This window comes from Cyprinus carpio, chromosome B10, assembly GCF_018340385.1.
Source record: "Cyprinus carpio isolate SPL01 chromosome B10, ASM1834038v1, whole genome shotgun sequence".
NCBI classification, from domain to species: Eukaryota; Metazoa; Chordata; class Actinopteri; order Cypriniformes; family Cyprinidae; genus Cyprinus; species Cyprinus carpio.
Window position 1 is genome coordinate 7,929,583 of NC_056606.1, and position 14,783 is coordinate 7,944,365.

At 38.4% G+C, this 14,783-nt stretch overlaps 2 protein-coding genes across 3 annotated transcripts in view; one reads left to right on the forward strand and one right to left on the reverse strand.

Annotated features, from left to right (window-relative positions):
- The window catches only part of LOC109054485 (cytosolic purine 5'-nucleotidase), a 595,585-nt gene that overhangs the window by 269,744 nt on the left and 311,058 nt on the right, over window positions 1-14,783 (reverse strand). The gene's annotated exons all lie outside the window — the stretch shown is intronic.
- The window catches only part of LOC109067047 (protein unc-13 homolog B-like), a 36,131-nt gene continuing 22,118 nt past the window's right edge, over window positions 771-14,783 (forward strand). Inside the window, 15 exon segments of the mRNA XM_042731950.1 lie at window positions 771-3,383; window positions 3,534-3,587; window positions 4,295-4,302; window positions 4,411-4,457; window positions 4,658-4,736; window positions 5,778-5,852; window positions 5,943-6,162; window positions 6,843-7,070; window positions 7,245-7,386; window positions 8,716-8,885; window positions 11,008-11,123; window positions 11,249-11,412; window positions 13,468-13,618; window positions 14,475-14,543; window positions 14,634-14,723. Of these exon segments, the coding sequence (XP_042587884.1) occupies window positions 1,007-3,383; window positions 3,534-3,587; window positions 4,295-4,302; window positions 4,411-4,457; window positions 4,658-4,736; window positions 5,778-5,852; window positions 5,943-6,162; window positions 6,843-7,070; window positions 7,245-7,386; window positions 8,716-8,885; window positions 11,008-11,123; window positions 11,249-11,412; window positions 13,468-13,618; window positions 14,475-14,543; window positions 14,634-14,723 (3,990 nt within the window). The 5' untranslated portion in view covers window positions 771-1,006.

Below are 14,783 nucleotides of genomic sequence, written 5' to 3' on the forward strand. Positions count from 1 at the left end.
TGGACCTGAATCATTTTTACAACTGAATGCTTTAAAAAATAATAATAATAATAATTTAAGTTTGCATATAATCATGTGATTTGATTAACCATGTACAACTTTACTCCTTGAGCTGTTTTTGGAACCCATGTTCATTAGTGATCTTTTTCAGCTGCATATGTTTTAACATTAAAAAAGTTGTCTTAAAGACTACAGTAGGTTAATTAGCAAGCTATGAGCACAATGTGCTTTGTACATCCTTGTAAACACAGTGTAAACCTTCTATAATCCATTTTACTGTCTGTGGTACTTTTTCAGTACATGGCAGAGATCCAGATATATTCACTCTTACCCTCTCTCTGTATTGTGACTTTTTACTTGGGTGTGTATGAGAGAGTTGGCAGTGTGGACACCCTTGGCCTGTAGCATTACTTTTTATTAAAGTCTCTATTAGAATAAATTATGTAACTGCATTCAGCACCTCAGCTGTGCACTTACTGTATAGTATGTAATGAAATATGCGGTCACAAGCTTTGTTCCAAGTGATAGTGTGCTGCCTTCTAAGATAGAATCCTAACCGATTGATTTGGAATGGCCTACATGGGCTCCAGTTCAACTGTGTCACACAAATAGCCTTAGAATTAGACTAAAAGTATTTTTGTAGGCTGCACAATTAAGATGCATACATTTCAAATTGGGAGTGCCTCTGTAGGCTACTCACTAGGTTTTAGAACTGCACAATAGCATCAAGAAGTGCAAAAGACTGAATGACCATGAACATAAATGTTGATTATTTTAGATAGATTGTGCATGCTTATGTTTAACTATTAAAATTTGACAGACATATTGAAATTTCAATCAATCTATGCATTCCATTGTCCTCAAATGTCAGGTGTGAAGCTCTGTTATGATCTTGACTGAAAAACGCTTCCTCATGTACTGTAGGTGAAATGCAACAGCTCTTTAATCGCATGCACCAGAGCTTCATGGTTCTGGTCAGCACCTGAGGCACACCCCATTCTAAGGGATGTTATCTCGGAGTCGTTCCAATGAGCAAGATGAAACAAATGGGTCAGGTGAACTTCAGCAAAGAATGTCTAAGAAAAAAGACCTTGGCAAAAAGAGGACCCAGAGTCCCAAGGTCAGTCAGAGCCTACGCAAGAAGATCCAGAAGTTCCTCCAGGGATCAGGGGAGTACACTGCCTATGACTCCCAGCACTCTACCGTGGAGATAGAGGAAGACATGTTCATCTGTGGCATTAAGAGAGATCCCTCTACTCATGAGTGTAGTCTTTCAACCCAGCGTAGTTTTGAAAGTCAGACTAAAACCTCCAAGAGTGCCGTTATTGGGCAGGGGAGGCGTAATAGTGATGGCAGTATCACCATTCCATCCATCATGGGAATGAAAGGATTAGAGCCCAAAGTCCAAGCAGAAGAGAGTGGATGTGTAGATGGAAGAGGTGCCATGGATAATAAACCAAGCCGAAGTAGGGACAAGGACAAGAAAAGAGAAGTAGGGTCAAGCACCATAGTGGAGCACATTTTGAAGGAGCTTCAGGGGATTAATAAAATCCAAGAGGAGATATCAGATTTGCGACAATACCTGACATCTGTAAGTGGCTCAGTAGATGAGGTGTCTTGCTGCGTAGATGCTGTACTTTTGGAAATTGAGGAGCTGTATTCAGTTGGTGCTGTAGGGAATCCATCACCTCAAAGAGTTGTGGCTCATCAAAGAAGTCCAGATAGGCAGAATGCCGTTCCTCTCCCCCAAAGTAGAAATAGTAGCCCAGTGGTAAAGCATAGAAAATTGGAGAAGAATGAAGGTAGATCTCTGTCGGCTAGACCGAACGAGTCAGGGTGGGATGTGGAAACTGATTACCGAGATGTACCTAGAAGAACCAAATTACACAATCCCAAGGCTTCTGACAACTTGGATGCACCCTGTTCCAGATTTAAGAAGTCCAGCTACTGTCATCTTTATGGGCAAGAATTTACAAGCACTAGTTCCTTATCCTCAGGTCACAGTTCTAACAGTCGAGTTCAAGAAGGAAGTTATTATTCTAGGGAGGTTGACCAAGAGAACAATGGTTGGAGACGTTCGGAAATGCAGTTGAGCGTTAGTGGAGAAGGAGGATGGAGTGGAGACACTGGATGGAGTGAGGAGGATTACTGCTCCTGCCAGAACAGCGCAGACGAATTGGAAACTGTTGGACGCCCAGATACATGGTACAGGTACAATGGTGGCGAGACCAGTCATTCATCACGTAGCAGCTCTGAACACCTATCCTTACTGTTTGGAAACCATGATTCCCCATCCAGCTCATCCAGTGTTGTAGATTGGAGGCATCCTAAGAATCAAACTATCAGTGACATTTGCTGTGACTGCACGTCAAATTGCATGTACTCTCGCAGTTCTGGATACCACACCATGGATGCATATGCTGATGAATCATGTAGTGGGCCTTCCCGAAGTCTTAGTTGTTCAACTGTTGGAATGACAGACTATGATGACGGTTGCCAAAATCTACACTCCTCATGTGAGCATTGCCTCTGTGATGTGGACTTGGAGAAAGACTGGCCAGATGGGGCTTGCACAGATGTGTATGATCCAGATTACTCTGAAAATACGGACACTGAAGAGTCACAGCCATCTAATCTAGGATATGATGTCTTAAAGATAAGTAAAGCCATGCTTACCTTCCACTCTGCTCTAAGGGGAGCCTTGACAAAGCTTGACACACCTGAACCCCAGTGTCTAGATGAGGACACCACGTCTGTAGTCGCAAGTCCCTCCATATCCAATGACCTTGAAGACGATAGCACCACATTCAGTGAATCAAATGTTGACACTGTTGAACCTTCTGATGGTGCAACTTTAGATCTCAGTGTGTCTCCTCAAAAAGGCATCGAAGCTTCATTCCATGGGAAGGACTTGAGGGAATTACTAAACCGTCAATGTAATTCTCAAGCCTTTGATCCTCTACTATCGACTCCTAGCACGATTTCCCCTTCACATACTCCAACTGAATACTATGCATTAGACCACTTAGATACTGTAGAGGTACCTCAAACAGATCAGAATCTGCAGTGTATTCCAGAGCTTAGCCCAAAACACGTGGATCTGAGTTCAGGCATTGTTGATTCTTGTGCTCAACAAATGGCATTTGGCTCAGGCAATATCAAAATAAGTCTGGAGGGCACCAATTCAGGAACACTGGAGACAGATATTAATGGAAAACAGGCGGAGCATAGTCTTGACAATGAACCTGCCCTTGAAGACCCTCACCACCAGAAGTGCCTTGCCAATATTCAACGTGTGCTCAAAGAGAAGAGACATCGACATAGATTATACAGGATTGCCAATGCCTCAAAGAACACTTTCTCTGAAGAGGAATTTAAACAAGGTACAAAAATTGTCTTTGTTTTTGGTTAGCTATACATGTAATGAAGTTGAACAAAATGTTCCTACTTCTGTTCAGCTTTGCTTATTTTAATACTGTTTATCAATTGTTGTTCTTTTCTTTTTTTCTTTATTGTCCTGCTCTGTCTTTCAGAGGGAAGCAGGGAAGATGACCAGGTCATGATTATGTTTTGGTCAATTCTCAGTGGTTATTATTTTTTTTTTCCATTAATGCCAGTTGTCTTTGTTTTTCATCCAAAGTTTATTTGAATGCATTATTTTTGAAACATATGATTCATGTACAAGGCTGCCTGCTTCTTGAGTTTGCCAAATACAGAAAACTTCTGCATTTAAAACTCAATGTTTTGTCTTTTAATGGTTACATATGTTGTTTGCTTCTGTTTTGTTTTACTTACTTTAATGTGATTTGCCATCTTTTTAAATTATTAATAATTTGAAATGCTGGTCTTCGTCTTGCTACATTGTTGCTTTTAAAAGCAGTTGAAACATACCGCATGCCCTTGGGGAACTCCAGCTATCCAGCTGTAGTTCCATTTATCTGAGGAAGAATGCTTATGCCATTTAAACAAAATGGTCACCTCAGATGGAAAAAACCGAGGCAGTTTGCTAAATGTTTGTCAAGGTTTCACTCATTTTTGTCATCAAGTGAAAAGTGTTTTTTGGCGTGTGTTCATCTACAGTAATTATCCTTAAAGTTAAGGGTTCAACCCCAATTTTTTGCTGTGGGTTACAAGAGTTTGTGTTACTTTCAAAAGTTGATTTCTATTTCCCCCCTTTCAATGATTTTGCTCTGATCTTATGAGTTGCATGTCAGTCATTTCGTTCAGATTAAGAACTTTCATCAATGAGGACTTCATCTTCAATACTAAGTCACGTTTTGGTTTGCTTTCTCAGACCTTTTGGTGAAACTCAACCAATCCTGTGTCCTCTGCATTTATCGTAGGTGTTGCTCAGGTTTAATTGCTTCCCATGTACACATTGATTAATCTAAACTGTTTTTGATGCCATAGGGCAAAGAAAATGGAGATAATTCAAGACATGCTTGGATTAAAGCTGGGTAAGTTTTCTTTAAGCATTATTGCTAGTTGATAGTTGCATTGCTGTATTTTACTTTTTCTCTTTTTTTTTAATGGAAGGATTTATGAAAATATAGAATTATTTATAAGAAGTTAGTGTCATTTTATTTACGCATTCATTGTCTATGTATTAATTATTAAGCATGGAAAATACTCCTATACAAAGTGTTGATATCCACAGAAATGGGAGTGGAATATTTGGAATTGACAGTATGCCAGACCTTCGCAAGAAAAAAGCTATTCCTCTGGTTAGCGATGTGGTAAGTAATCTTTCCATGTGGCCTCACCTTGCATTAAAATGAACAAAAGCTACAAACGTTTTTATTATAATTCTCAAAATGGTATTGTTATCCAGAAGGAACAACATCATTCCAAATCTTGCTAAAATATTACTTGTTCAATCTTATAACATTAGCTAAAGACAATATAAGTTGAAAAATCTGGTTCAGACAAAAACGTCAGAATATGAGCAGTTTTAAGTTTCATAATCAATAAACAACGACCATTATAACTTTAAATTCTGACTACGAAAAATATGAAGTGAAGTAAAACAACTCTCTGATCTCTCTCCTCCCCATGAAACACATAAAATTAAACCTCTACAACTCTTTTGAATGCATTCACTCTGCATGGTCAGGCTATGGTAAGTTTTGAGAATAACCTGTATGACTGAACCTACTTTTTTTTGTGTATATCAAGATATTTCTGCATCCACAGGATCAGTATTGCTGTAATAGTTTGCAAATACACAGAGAACATTATATTGCAAAAAGTAGGCTGTTACAGTGAAATACCATAAAATACCATAAATATATGGATTATGATATTACAATAAAAAATATTTTATACTTTAATGAACGTATTTGCAAACCATTTCAATCTTACTTGATATACTATATAAGCAAGCTAGCAAAAAAAAGGTTCTTTCCACTGGTTTAGATTTATTAGTTTGACTTTTCCTCCAACATCACTTTCAAAGGGCTGTTTTAAAGCGGGTTGTTTGATTCTATTTAACAGGGTGTTTTAGATGCTTCTGTTCATACCTAGGCTTATCCGTAATTGTTTGGTTTCTTTATTAACCCCTCATCCCCTTACCGCACAGACATTGGTTCCCCCTTTGATTTCTGGGAATCCCATAGTCATCACCCCCAGTTTTGAAGTTCCGTGTTTTTGCTCTTTGCCTTAGATGTTTATTTTTGACATCTGGATTCCACTTGGTTTCTGCTACTATTTTACCAGGAGTGTTTTAAGAGATTTTCTATTGGTTTGCACTGTTCTAACATTTATTCTTTGTATGATAGTCTCTGGTCCAAGCCAGGAAGGCTGGCATTGCATCGGCGATGGCCTCGCGCTCCTCCATAAAAGATGAGGAACTGGTTAGTTTAACTTCTGTCTGTTTCTGACTTTATTAAAATAAGTATTTTCTGAATAAATATTTGATTACTTTTACTTTTTAACTTCTACAGAAGAACCATGTGTATAAGAAAACGCTGCAAGCTTTAATCTACCCCATTTCTTGTACAACACCTCACAACTTTGAGGTATGGACGGCCACAACGCCCACCTACTGTTACGAGTGTGAGGGGCTTCTTTGGGGCATTGCGCGGCAGGGCATGCGCTGCACGGAGTGCGGGGTCAAATGTCACGAGAAGTGTCAGGAGCTGCTGAATGCAGACTGCCTGCAGCGTAAGTATGAGCACCTGTTCTATGTCTGAACCAAAAGACTTGCTTGACAGCTTCCTACCTTCATCTGCTGCACGAGAAGGCCACATTTGTGTGGTTCAGACACAGCCTGGGCTACTGGTGCTTTAACTCTAAGTCAGACAGTGAGTCGTTTAGAAGATGACATTATTTTTTACATTTCCTTCAATATTAGACATCTGCCCTGTTGAACTCATTTACCCAAATAGAATTTCCTTCAGTGACGTCTTCCTTGTTGACAGGTCCATTAGCCAAAATAAGAAAATGATTTAGAAGTGATGCTCACCGTAAAATAATCATCACACACATATTTTATAAGACAGGGTGTTTATTGGATTTATGAGCTTACCATATTTTACAGTTGTTGTTTTTTTTAGGGTGTTTTGACAGAGAGGATTTTTTTCAAATGGAACATTCAAGTGCTTTAATTGTCAATTTTTTTTAAAAAGTAATTAAAGCAAATCCATAAGTATTATATTTAATGTATTACATTTTTTATCCTACTATCATACATATCTATAATTATTTTTTTTGTATTATTTTGAAATATTGTAGTTTTTTTTTATTTGTTGACTTTTTTTTGTTTGCATTTTATTTACAGTGTCATTAATCCAGTTTCCACAAATAAAAATGTTGTTAACCATCGTTAACTCTTTTTAATTCAGGTGCGGCTGAAAAGAGCTCCAAACATGGTGCAGAGGACCGCACTCAGAACATCATAATGGCCATGAAGGATCGCATGAAGATCCGTGAGAGGAACAAGCCTGAGATCTTTGAGGTCATCCGAGATGTGTTTGTGGTCAGCAAGGCTATCCATGCTCAGCAGATGAAGACCATCAAGCAGAGTGTCCTGGATGGAACGTCCAAGTGGTCAGCCAAGATCACCATCACAGGTTCAAAAACTGATCATTTACATTGCCATTTTTCTGGAAATGTCATTCCATTTTTACTCTATTTAAATGCAGCAATTTAAAAATCATTCTAAAATTCATTTATGAATGATGCACGATGAAAATTCTCTTCTATGCCTTGATGACTTCCTGTCTTCTTATCTGTCTTGGTTATAGTTGTCTGTGCTCAAGGACTGCAGGCTAAAGATAAGACCGGTTCCAGTGACCCCTACGTGACTGTCCAGGTGGGTAAAACCAAAAAGAGGACCAAGACGATCTACGGCAACCTCAATCCTGTCTGGGAGGAAAAGTTTCATTTGTAAGTATAATTCGACCAATCATAGACCATCTCTTTGATTGTAGTGTCACTCTTTGTTCCTTTGTTGCCCTAGGCTCACTTACTCAGAATGTGTGTCACCCAGTTTTTGATCCAGTCTCTTTTCAGTAGTGGAATAAACTTGTCTGAGTGAACAGGCTGTGGTTGAGCCACTGGCCTGTTTTTAATATTATTCAGTCCGGTATTATTTTCACCCAATAATGAAAATTCTGTCATATATTACTTACCCTAATGTCGTTCCAAACCCGTGTGACCTTTCATCATGGAACACTAATTAAAGGGTTAGTTCACCCAAAAATTTAAATTGTCATTAATTAATTGCCCTCATGGCATTTCAAACCTGTAAGACCTTCGTTCAAATTAAGATATTTTTGATGCATTCCGAGAGCTTTCTGATTCTCCATAGACAGCAAGGATCCTTACACGATCCAGAAATGTAGTAAGGACATCGTTAAAATAATCCATGTGACATCAGTGGTTCCAGCATAATTTTACAATGCTACGAGAATACTTTTTGTGCAAAAGATAACAAAAATAACGACTTTATTCAACAATTTGTCTCCTCTGTGCCACCCTATAACACCATTTTGGAGAGTATCACATATGTAAACAATGTATGCTGTTCTGTGTCAGCAGCACCGTACGTGGATATGCTGTTTATGTTGTTTACACTTTGATCTGAGTGTAAACAACGTATCCACGTACATATGTTGCATACATTGTTTACGTATGTGATTCTCTCCAAAACGGAGAATACTTTTTTTGAATAGTTTACGACTCACAAGGAATAATAGTACAATTTCCTCTCCGGGGAAGTCGTGGCCTAACGGTTAGAGTGTCGGACTTGCAAACCAAGGGTTGCGAGTTCGAGTCTCGGGCCGGCAGGAATTGTAGGTGGGGGGAGTGAATGTACAGCGCTCTCTCCCACCTCCAATGCCAAGACTGAAGTGCCCTTGAACAATGCACCGAACCCCCAACCGCTCCCCGGGCGCCGCAGCAAAAAATGGCTGCCCACTGCTCCGGGTGTGTGTTCACTGTGTGTGTGTGTGTGTGTGTTCACTGCTGTGTGTGTGTGCACTTTGGATGGGTTAAAAGCAGAGCACGAATTCCGAGTATGGGTCACCATACTTGGCTGTATGTCACGTCACTTTCACTTTTGTCACTTTTTAGAGAATACTTTTTTTGAATAGTTTACGACTCACAAGGAATAATAGTAGAACAAATGCAATCTCTGGAGGGCACAGCCTACAAAATCAAACACATAGTTTCTGATCTTTAACACAGATTGTAAAGATGTGTGTTGTCTTCCAGTGAATGCCACAACTCCTCTGATCGCATCAAAGTTCGTGTTTGGGATGAAGATGACGACATAAAATCACGAGTAAAGCAGCGTTTAAAGAGAGAATCTGATGACTTCTTGGGCCAAAGCATCATTGAGGTTCGCACACTGAGTGGAGAAATGGACGTCTGGTACAACCTTGGTAAGCCCTCAACTGGTGCTTTGTATGTCCTTATTTTTATTTGTATTTTTTTTTTCAACATTATGCTTTAGTGTATAGGCTGCACCTTGTCCTGATCTCTCTGCAATAATGTAGAAGTTCAGGGAAGTGCAGGATATGCAGGAGCTTGACTTCACTGTGCCAACAACCGGCAGCATTTCAGTCATATTAAAGTTGGCTGTTGGATTCAGAATGTTGGAATGAAACCATTGAAAAGTTTACACTGATCCAACAAAATTTGGTATAGGCTGGTGTTTGTTGTGTCAGTGTAAACTAGCCGTAAGAGCAAAGCATCTCCTCAGACGACACTGTGTGCTGTCATTGTGGATGGATGCATCTTTTTAATGTGTTTGGTCCTTTGTGGAAAACCTCTCTGCGTGCTTTGACTTCTCTATAAAAGGAAAGAGGTTATTTTGTTGCTAAAATATTAAACCCAAGGCACTTACAAAGCACAAAACATTCACATTGACTTGTATACTTGTTGTAGGGAAAGTTCACCCCCCCACCCAAAAAAAAAATATATTCTGTCAAGATTTACTCTCTGAACTCTTATGAGTTTATATCTTCTGAAGAAATTTTGAGAAATGTTCAAGCTGCTCTAGTCCGTATAATGTCAGTTTCCTTTGTTAATATTAGTATCTGGTTTGACAGTCTCCTGACATCATGCAAGTGTATTTTAGTTCTTTGTAGTACAAGAAACACCACTATACTGAATTGTGGGACTTGCTCATGATGATGAATGGTGTAGACCACCTCTCTGTAAGTGGGACGTGGCCCATGCATCTAAGATTTGTGTGTATACTCCATTACCCATGTCTCCCAACCTGACAGCACGTCCCTTCTCGCCCAATTACACCAGTGTGCAGTGGCCCAGAGGCCTCCAGGACGTCCCAACCATGAAATCCACTGTTCCAAATTCTGTTTCTATCTCTCACTCTTGCTTTTTTCACATTTCATTATTATTCTGATGTAATCTAACCTTTGTTTATTCTCTCATTTCTGTTTTCCTCATCTGTACAGTCCCTTCTACTGTTCTGATTGTTTTTCCTTTGAATCTCTGTCCACCACATCTGCTGTAACAATTATTCTCAATTGTAGTAATTTAGCTTCATGTCCTCTTGTCTGTTTCTCACCCGTATCATCCTCTCTCTCTCTCTCTCTCTCTTGCTCTCTCTCTCTTTCTCTCTCTCTCTTGCTCTCTCTCTCTTTCTCTCTTTCTTTCCATCCCTCCTTCGAAGCAGATATCCTCCTTGATTATTATGTAGCCCACTCCAGTCAGAAATTCACCACTTAGCCGACACATATAAATTATCCCAATAATTTGCCTGTCAGGGGAAATGGTTAGGGAAAGAAGAACCCAGTGTTTCTATTAAAAAAAACCTCCTAAGTATTTTTCAGTTTGGAGAGAGAAAAGCTGAATATCAAATATGAAAATAATAAACATTCTGATTGTAAATTGTCTGTAAGTACAAACCCTGTTACAACACGATCTGTATTTATGCACCAAATTGTTTGCTATAGTGTTGTTATTGTTAATTAAACTTATTTTGATAATTGAAGGATAGCAGAAATTTTTATTAGTTTTTTAAATAATTTTGTTAATGCAGTTTTATAAAATCAAGTCCAAGAACATAGTCTAAAAACATCAGATTATTCAAATTTAGTTAGAACCGGTTGTGTCTAACTAGCACTAGTTTAAACTATTATAACCAAATGATTTTCATGACGTTCGGTTCCGATATCTGCTCTGAAACAACTGCATCCTTCCACCAACATTATGTAGAAATGAAATGCACATGACTAAATCCAAATTTGTAGTTCTCAATATAGCCTATGTGAATGGCCAACCTATTCATTATTCTTTATTATACCTGAAATTATCAAGTGAATGAAACAATTCCCTTGGCAATCACCACTCAAGAGAGTGCTTTGGCAAGGTAGTTTTATTGTGGGCACACACACACACACACACACACACACACACACAAACAAATGCATTCAGATCCTATCTAACCCTGAGCAGTTATTTTTACTGCACTGTTCCCTTGGGTTAAATATGTCTGCACATATAGTAATTATTCTACATACGTATCTCACCCCACAGAGAAAAGAACGGACAAGTCTGCTGTTTCTGGTGCCATCCGTCTTCAGATCAGTGTGGAAATTAAGGGTGAAGAGAAAGTGGCCCCCTACCATATCCAGTACACCTGTCTACATGAGGTAGAGCAACACAACCAGCTCACAGACTACCAGTGTCTGCATTAACCATGCACAGATCTCTCATTATCAGTCAGTGGATGTTGGTCTTTTAGTCACTAATATTTAGTCTTTGTTCTTTCTTGTAGAACCTCTTTCATCACATCACAGATGTCCTCGGTCAGGGTGTGGTGAAAATCCCAGAAGCCCGTGGCGATGATGCCTGGAAAGTGTACTTTGACGATGTGCCACAAGAAATAGTGGATGAATTTGCAATGCGCTATGGGATTGAATCCATCTACCAGGCCATGACGTATGTATTTGTCCACCCTCCATACTACCGTCAGTTGTCTTCATATATCTTCATTCCGTCCACTAAGCCATCTGTTTTTCTTTGCTGCATTCTTACTGATTTTTCAATTATTTTTTCTTAATTTCTAATTCCATCTTTCTCTTCTAAACACGATGCATGATGCAGATCACTTTATTACTTTATTAGAACAGATTGTAACATTACAAGACTTGTTTACCAAGATTTGGATCCTCTGCAGTGAATGGTTGCTGTCAGAATGAGAGTCCAAACAGCTGATAAAAACATCACAATAATCCACAAGTAATCCACACCACTCCAGACAATCAATTAATCTCTTTGTGAAGGGAGTGTTATTATGGATTGTGGACTCCTGTTTTGGCCATGCAGAGGACCCATTGGTAAGCAAGTGATGTAATGCTACAATTTTCCAAATCTGTTCCGATGAAGAAACAAACTCTTTTTAAGCAGATTTTTGTTTTTTGGTGAACTATTCTTTAATGCTATATTAATTTAATCAGCTCATCCATTACTGAGGGAAAATATAAAAAGCCTTTTTCTGTAATAATTTAATCAGTTATCAAATCATCACTTATTTTATATTTCATATTGTGGTCATCAATTATGGTTAACTTGAAGGGATGATTCACCCAAAAATGAAAACTGTAATCATTTACTCATCCTCATGTCATTCCAAACCCAAAAGACTTCTTCGAAACACAAATTAAGATATTTTTGATGTAACCTGATAGGTGTATGTCCCTCCATTAAAAGTTCAGTTAACTAAAACTTTGAAAATCCGAAAAGGGCATTAAAGCATCGTAAAATGAATCCAAAGGAATCAAGCAGTTTAATCCAAGTTTTGTGAAGAGATATGATTGCTTCATATGATGAACAGATTTAATGTGCTTTTTACGTATAAACTTGAGAAAGGTTGTGAGCTTTAGCACACATTATAAGTCCGTTTACCTGATAATCGTCTGAAGCAATGGCACACGACAAGATATTATGGCAAGTTTTTAGCATCTAAAAAAACTACAGCCCCACTATAATAACTTTGCCAATCAGTGAAGGTGAGCTAGGGATGAATAAATGTAGTCTTCTCCATGGCAGCAGCTGGATCTTGACTAGCAAGGGCAGTAAAGAAATGAACTCCCGAGTGCTGTTCATGTCTGTGCTTGTTAATGGCTTGAGTGTGAGTCAGTCTCGATCAGGCTTCAGGAGTGTGAGGAGATGCTCATTAACGGAGCACATCACTCAAACAAAGCACACGCAGCGACCATATCTCACACCGAATGGGCCACAAGGCCAGTTGGAGCAATGACAGATCCATCTAGCCAGCCAATCAGCAGTGATTTAACTAGGCACCTCTCAGACAGACCTTTTGTAGAGAGCCATTGCCACGGAGTGAGAGGCAAAAGTGTAGAGCTCATCTCAGTTCATATTTTGTTTTGATTGATTTATTTTGCCCTGTGCAAACTGTTTTGCTCTGTTTACTAGAAACTGAAACTTAAACCATAAAAAAAGTATTACTTGAAGTAAAGTAAACTTTAACTGAAATAAAATATTAAAAAACTGAAGCTGGTTTCCAAGGCAACATTTTCATTTTTGTATAGTTAATATGTGACAACAACAACAAAAACTAATAAAAATTACAGAAACAGACAAAATTACTGAAAATTTAAAATGTAAAGATACATTCAAAATATTAACAAAAACTATAATATCAATATAATATTAGTCATGCTAAAATAACTGCTTATCAGTGACCCATTTGGAACACACTACAGGATTTGAGCATGTTGCAGTGCATTCTGGGATTAAAAGAATAATTTCGATGCTGCTTTCAAAATGATCTAAAGACTGCATTTTTGAAGAGAATATGATCCTTTTAGTATGAACACGCTTTTGAAACCGCTTTTGTGTCAGGACTGTAAATGCTGCCTAGATAGGTTTTGGAATAGAGTGATTGTCTTTTTCACAGAGTGGATATATAGTGGATGTGTTTGAATTGAAGCACTTTTATCCTCTGCATCTTCCTCCTCTTTGTGCATACAGGCACTTTGCATGTCTCTCGTCTAAGTATATGTGTCCCGGGGTCCCTGCTGTGATGAGCACCCTGCTGGCCAACATCAACGCCTACTACGCCCACACCACTGCATCCACCAATGTCTCCGCTAGCGATAGATTTGCTGCATCCAACTTCGGGGTATGTTCAAATATCACACAATATGCAGACTGTAAAGAACACATATATATCTAGGTTATTCTAAAGGTCTGTTCAAATCGTCTGCTGTTTTCAAATAAAAAACATGAACAAGGTTTTATTTTATTTTATTTTATTTTATTTTAATTTATTTTTTATATGCCAAGTCGTTAATTATGGTAACTTTTGCAAAGAATAAGCATGTTTAAATGTAAAACAAAATGCTGTCATAAAACTAAAATCACTGAAAATGCTTTTAATATTCAGAACTTCTGATCATATGTGAACCCTAAAGCTCTGTAAATGGAAGAAGTACGGAAGATAAAGTTACTGAAAAGTAGCACAGAAAATCCTATTTTTTGTGGCATTTCTGCATTTTTGTAATTGAGATGACTTTTCACGTAAGGACTTAAATAGTAGACATAGTTTCAATGTGTCAGTACTAAACCAGTGAACATGTTTGGGTCCTCAATCAGGAAATAGTGCAAAATCGAAAGACCTTTTTGAAAATGGAGGTGTCTATTGTGGCAGTTTTTTTGTCTTGTATTGACCGGCCAGCTATAAGTACAGCACCATGGGATTCTTGATTCAGTATCACCATTATGGATTGGAACATAACACTCAAAATCATTACTTACTCAAGCTCATGTTGCTCAGTCTGAATGACAACAAAAATTGGATTTTGATTAATGTTATCAATCTCTAAAAAAGACCAAAAAGCACCATAATATATCTTCATATTTGTCTATAGGCCTTGTGCACTATATATGTACAGTATGTGTCCAGATGCATTAGCTAAATATTTCCAGTCAGTGTCCTGGATGACTAAAAATCTTGCTTAATTTTTCTCATCTTGCAGAAAGAAAGGTTTGTCAAGCTGTTGGATCAGCTGCACAATTCCCTGCGCATTGACCTCTCAATGTATCGAGTGAGTGTTGGTGGCATGAACAGTTTATTTTTCTTAATTTTCATTTTAGAGCTTACATTGGTGATTCTCAGTGACTTTTCTCTTTTTCAGAACAACTTCCCTGCAAGCAGTAAGGAGCGTTTACAGGACCTCAAATCTACTGTGGACCTCCTGACCAGCATCACCTTCTTCAGAATGAAGGTCAAGAAGGAAAAAAATTGAATCCGTTTCAATCCTCAGTCCATGTATTCCATCAGTGCT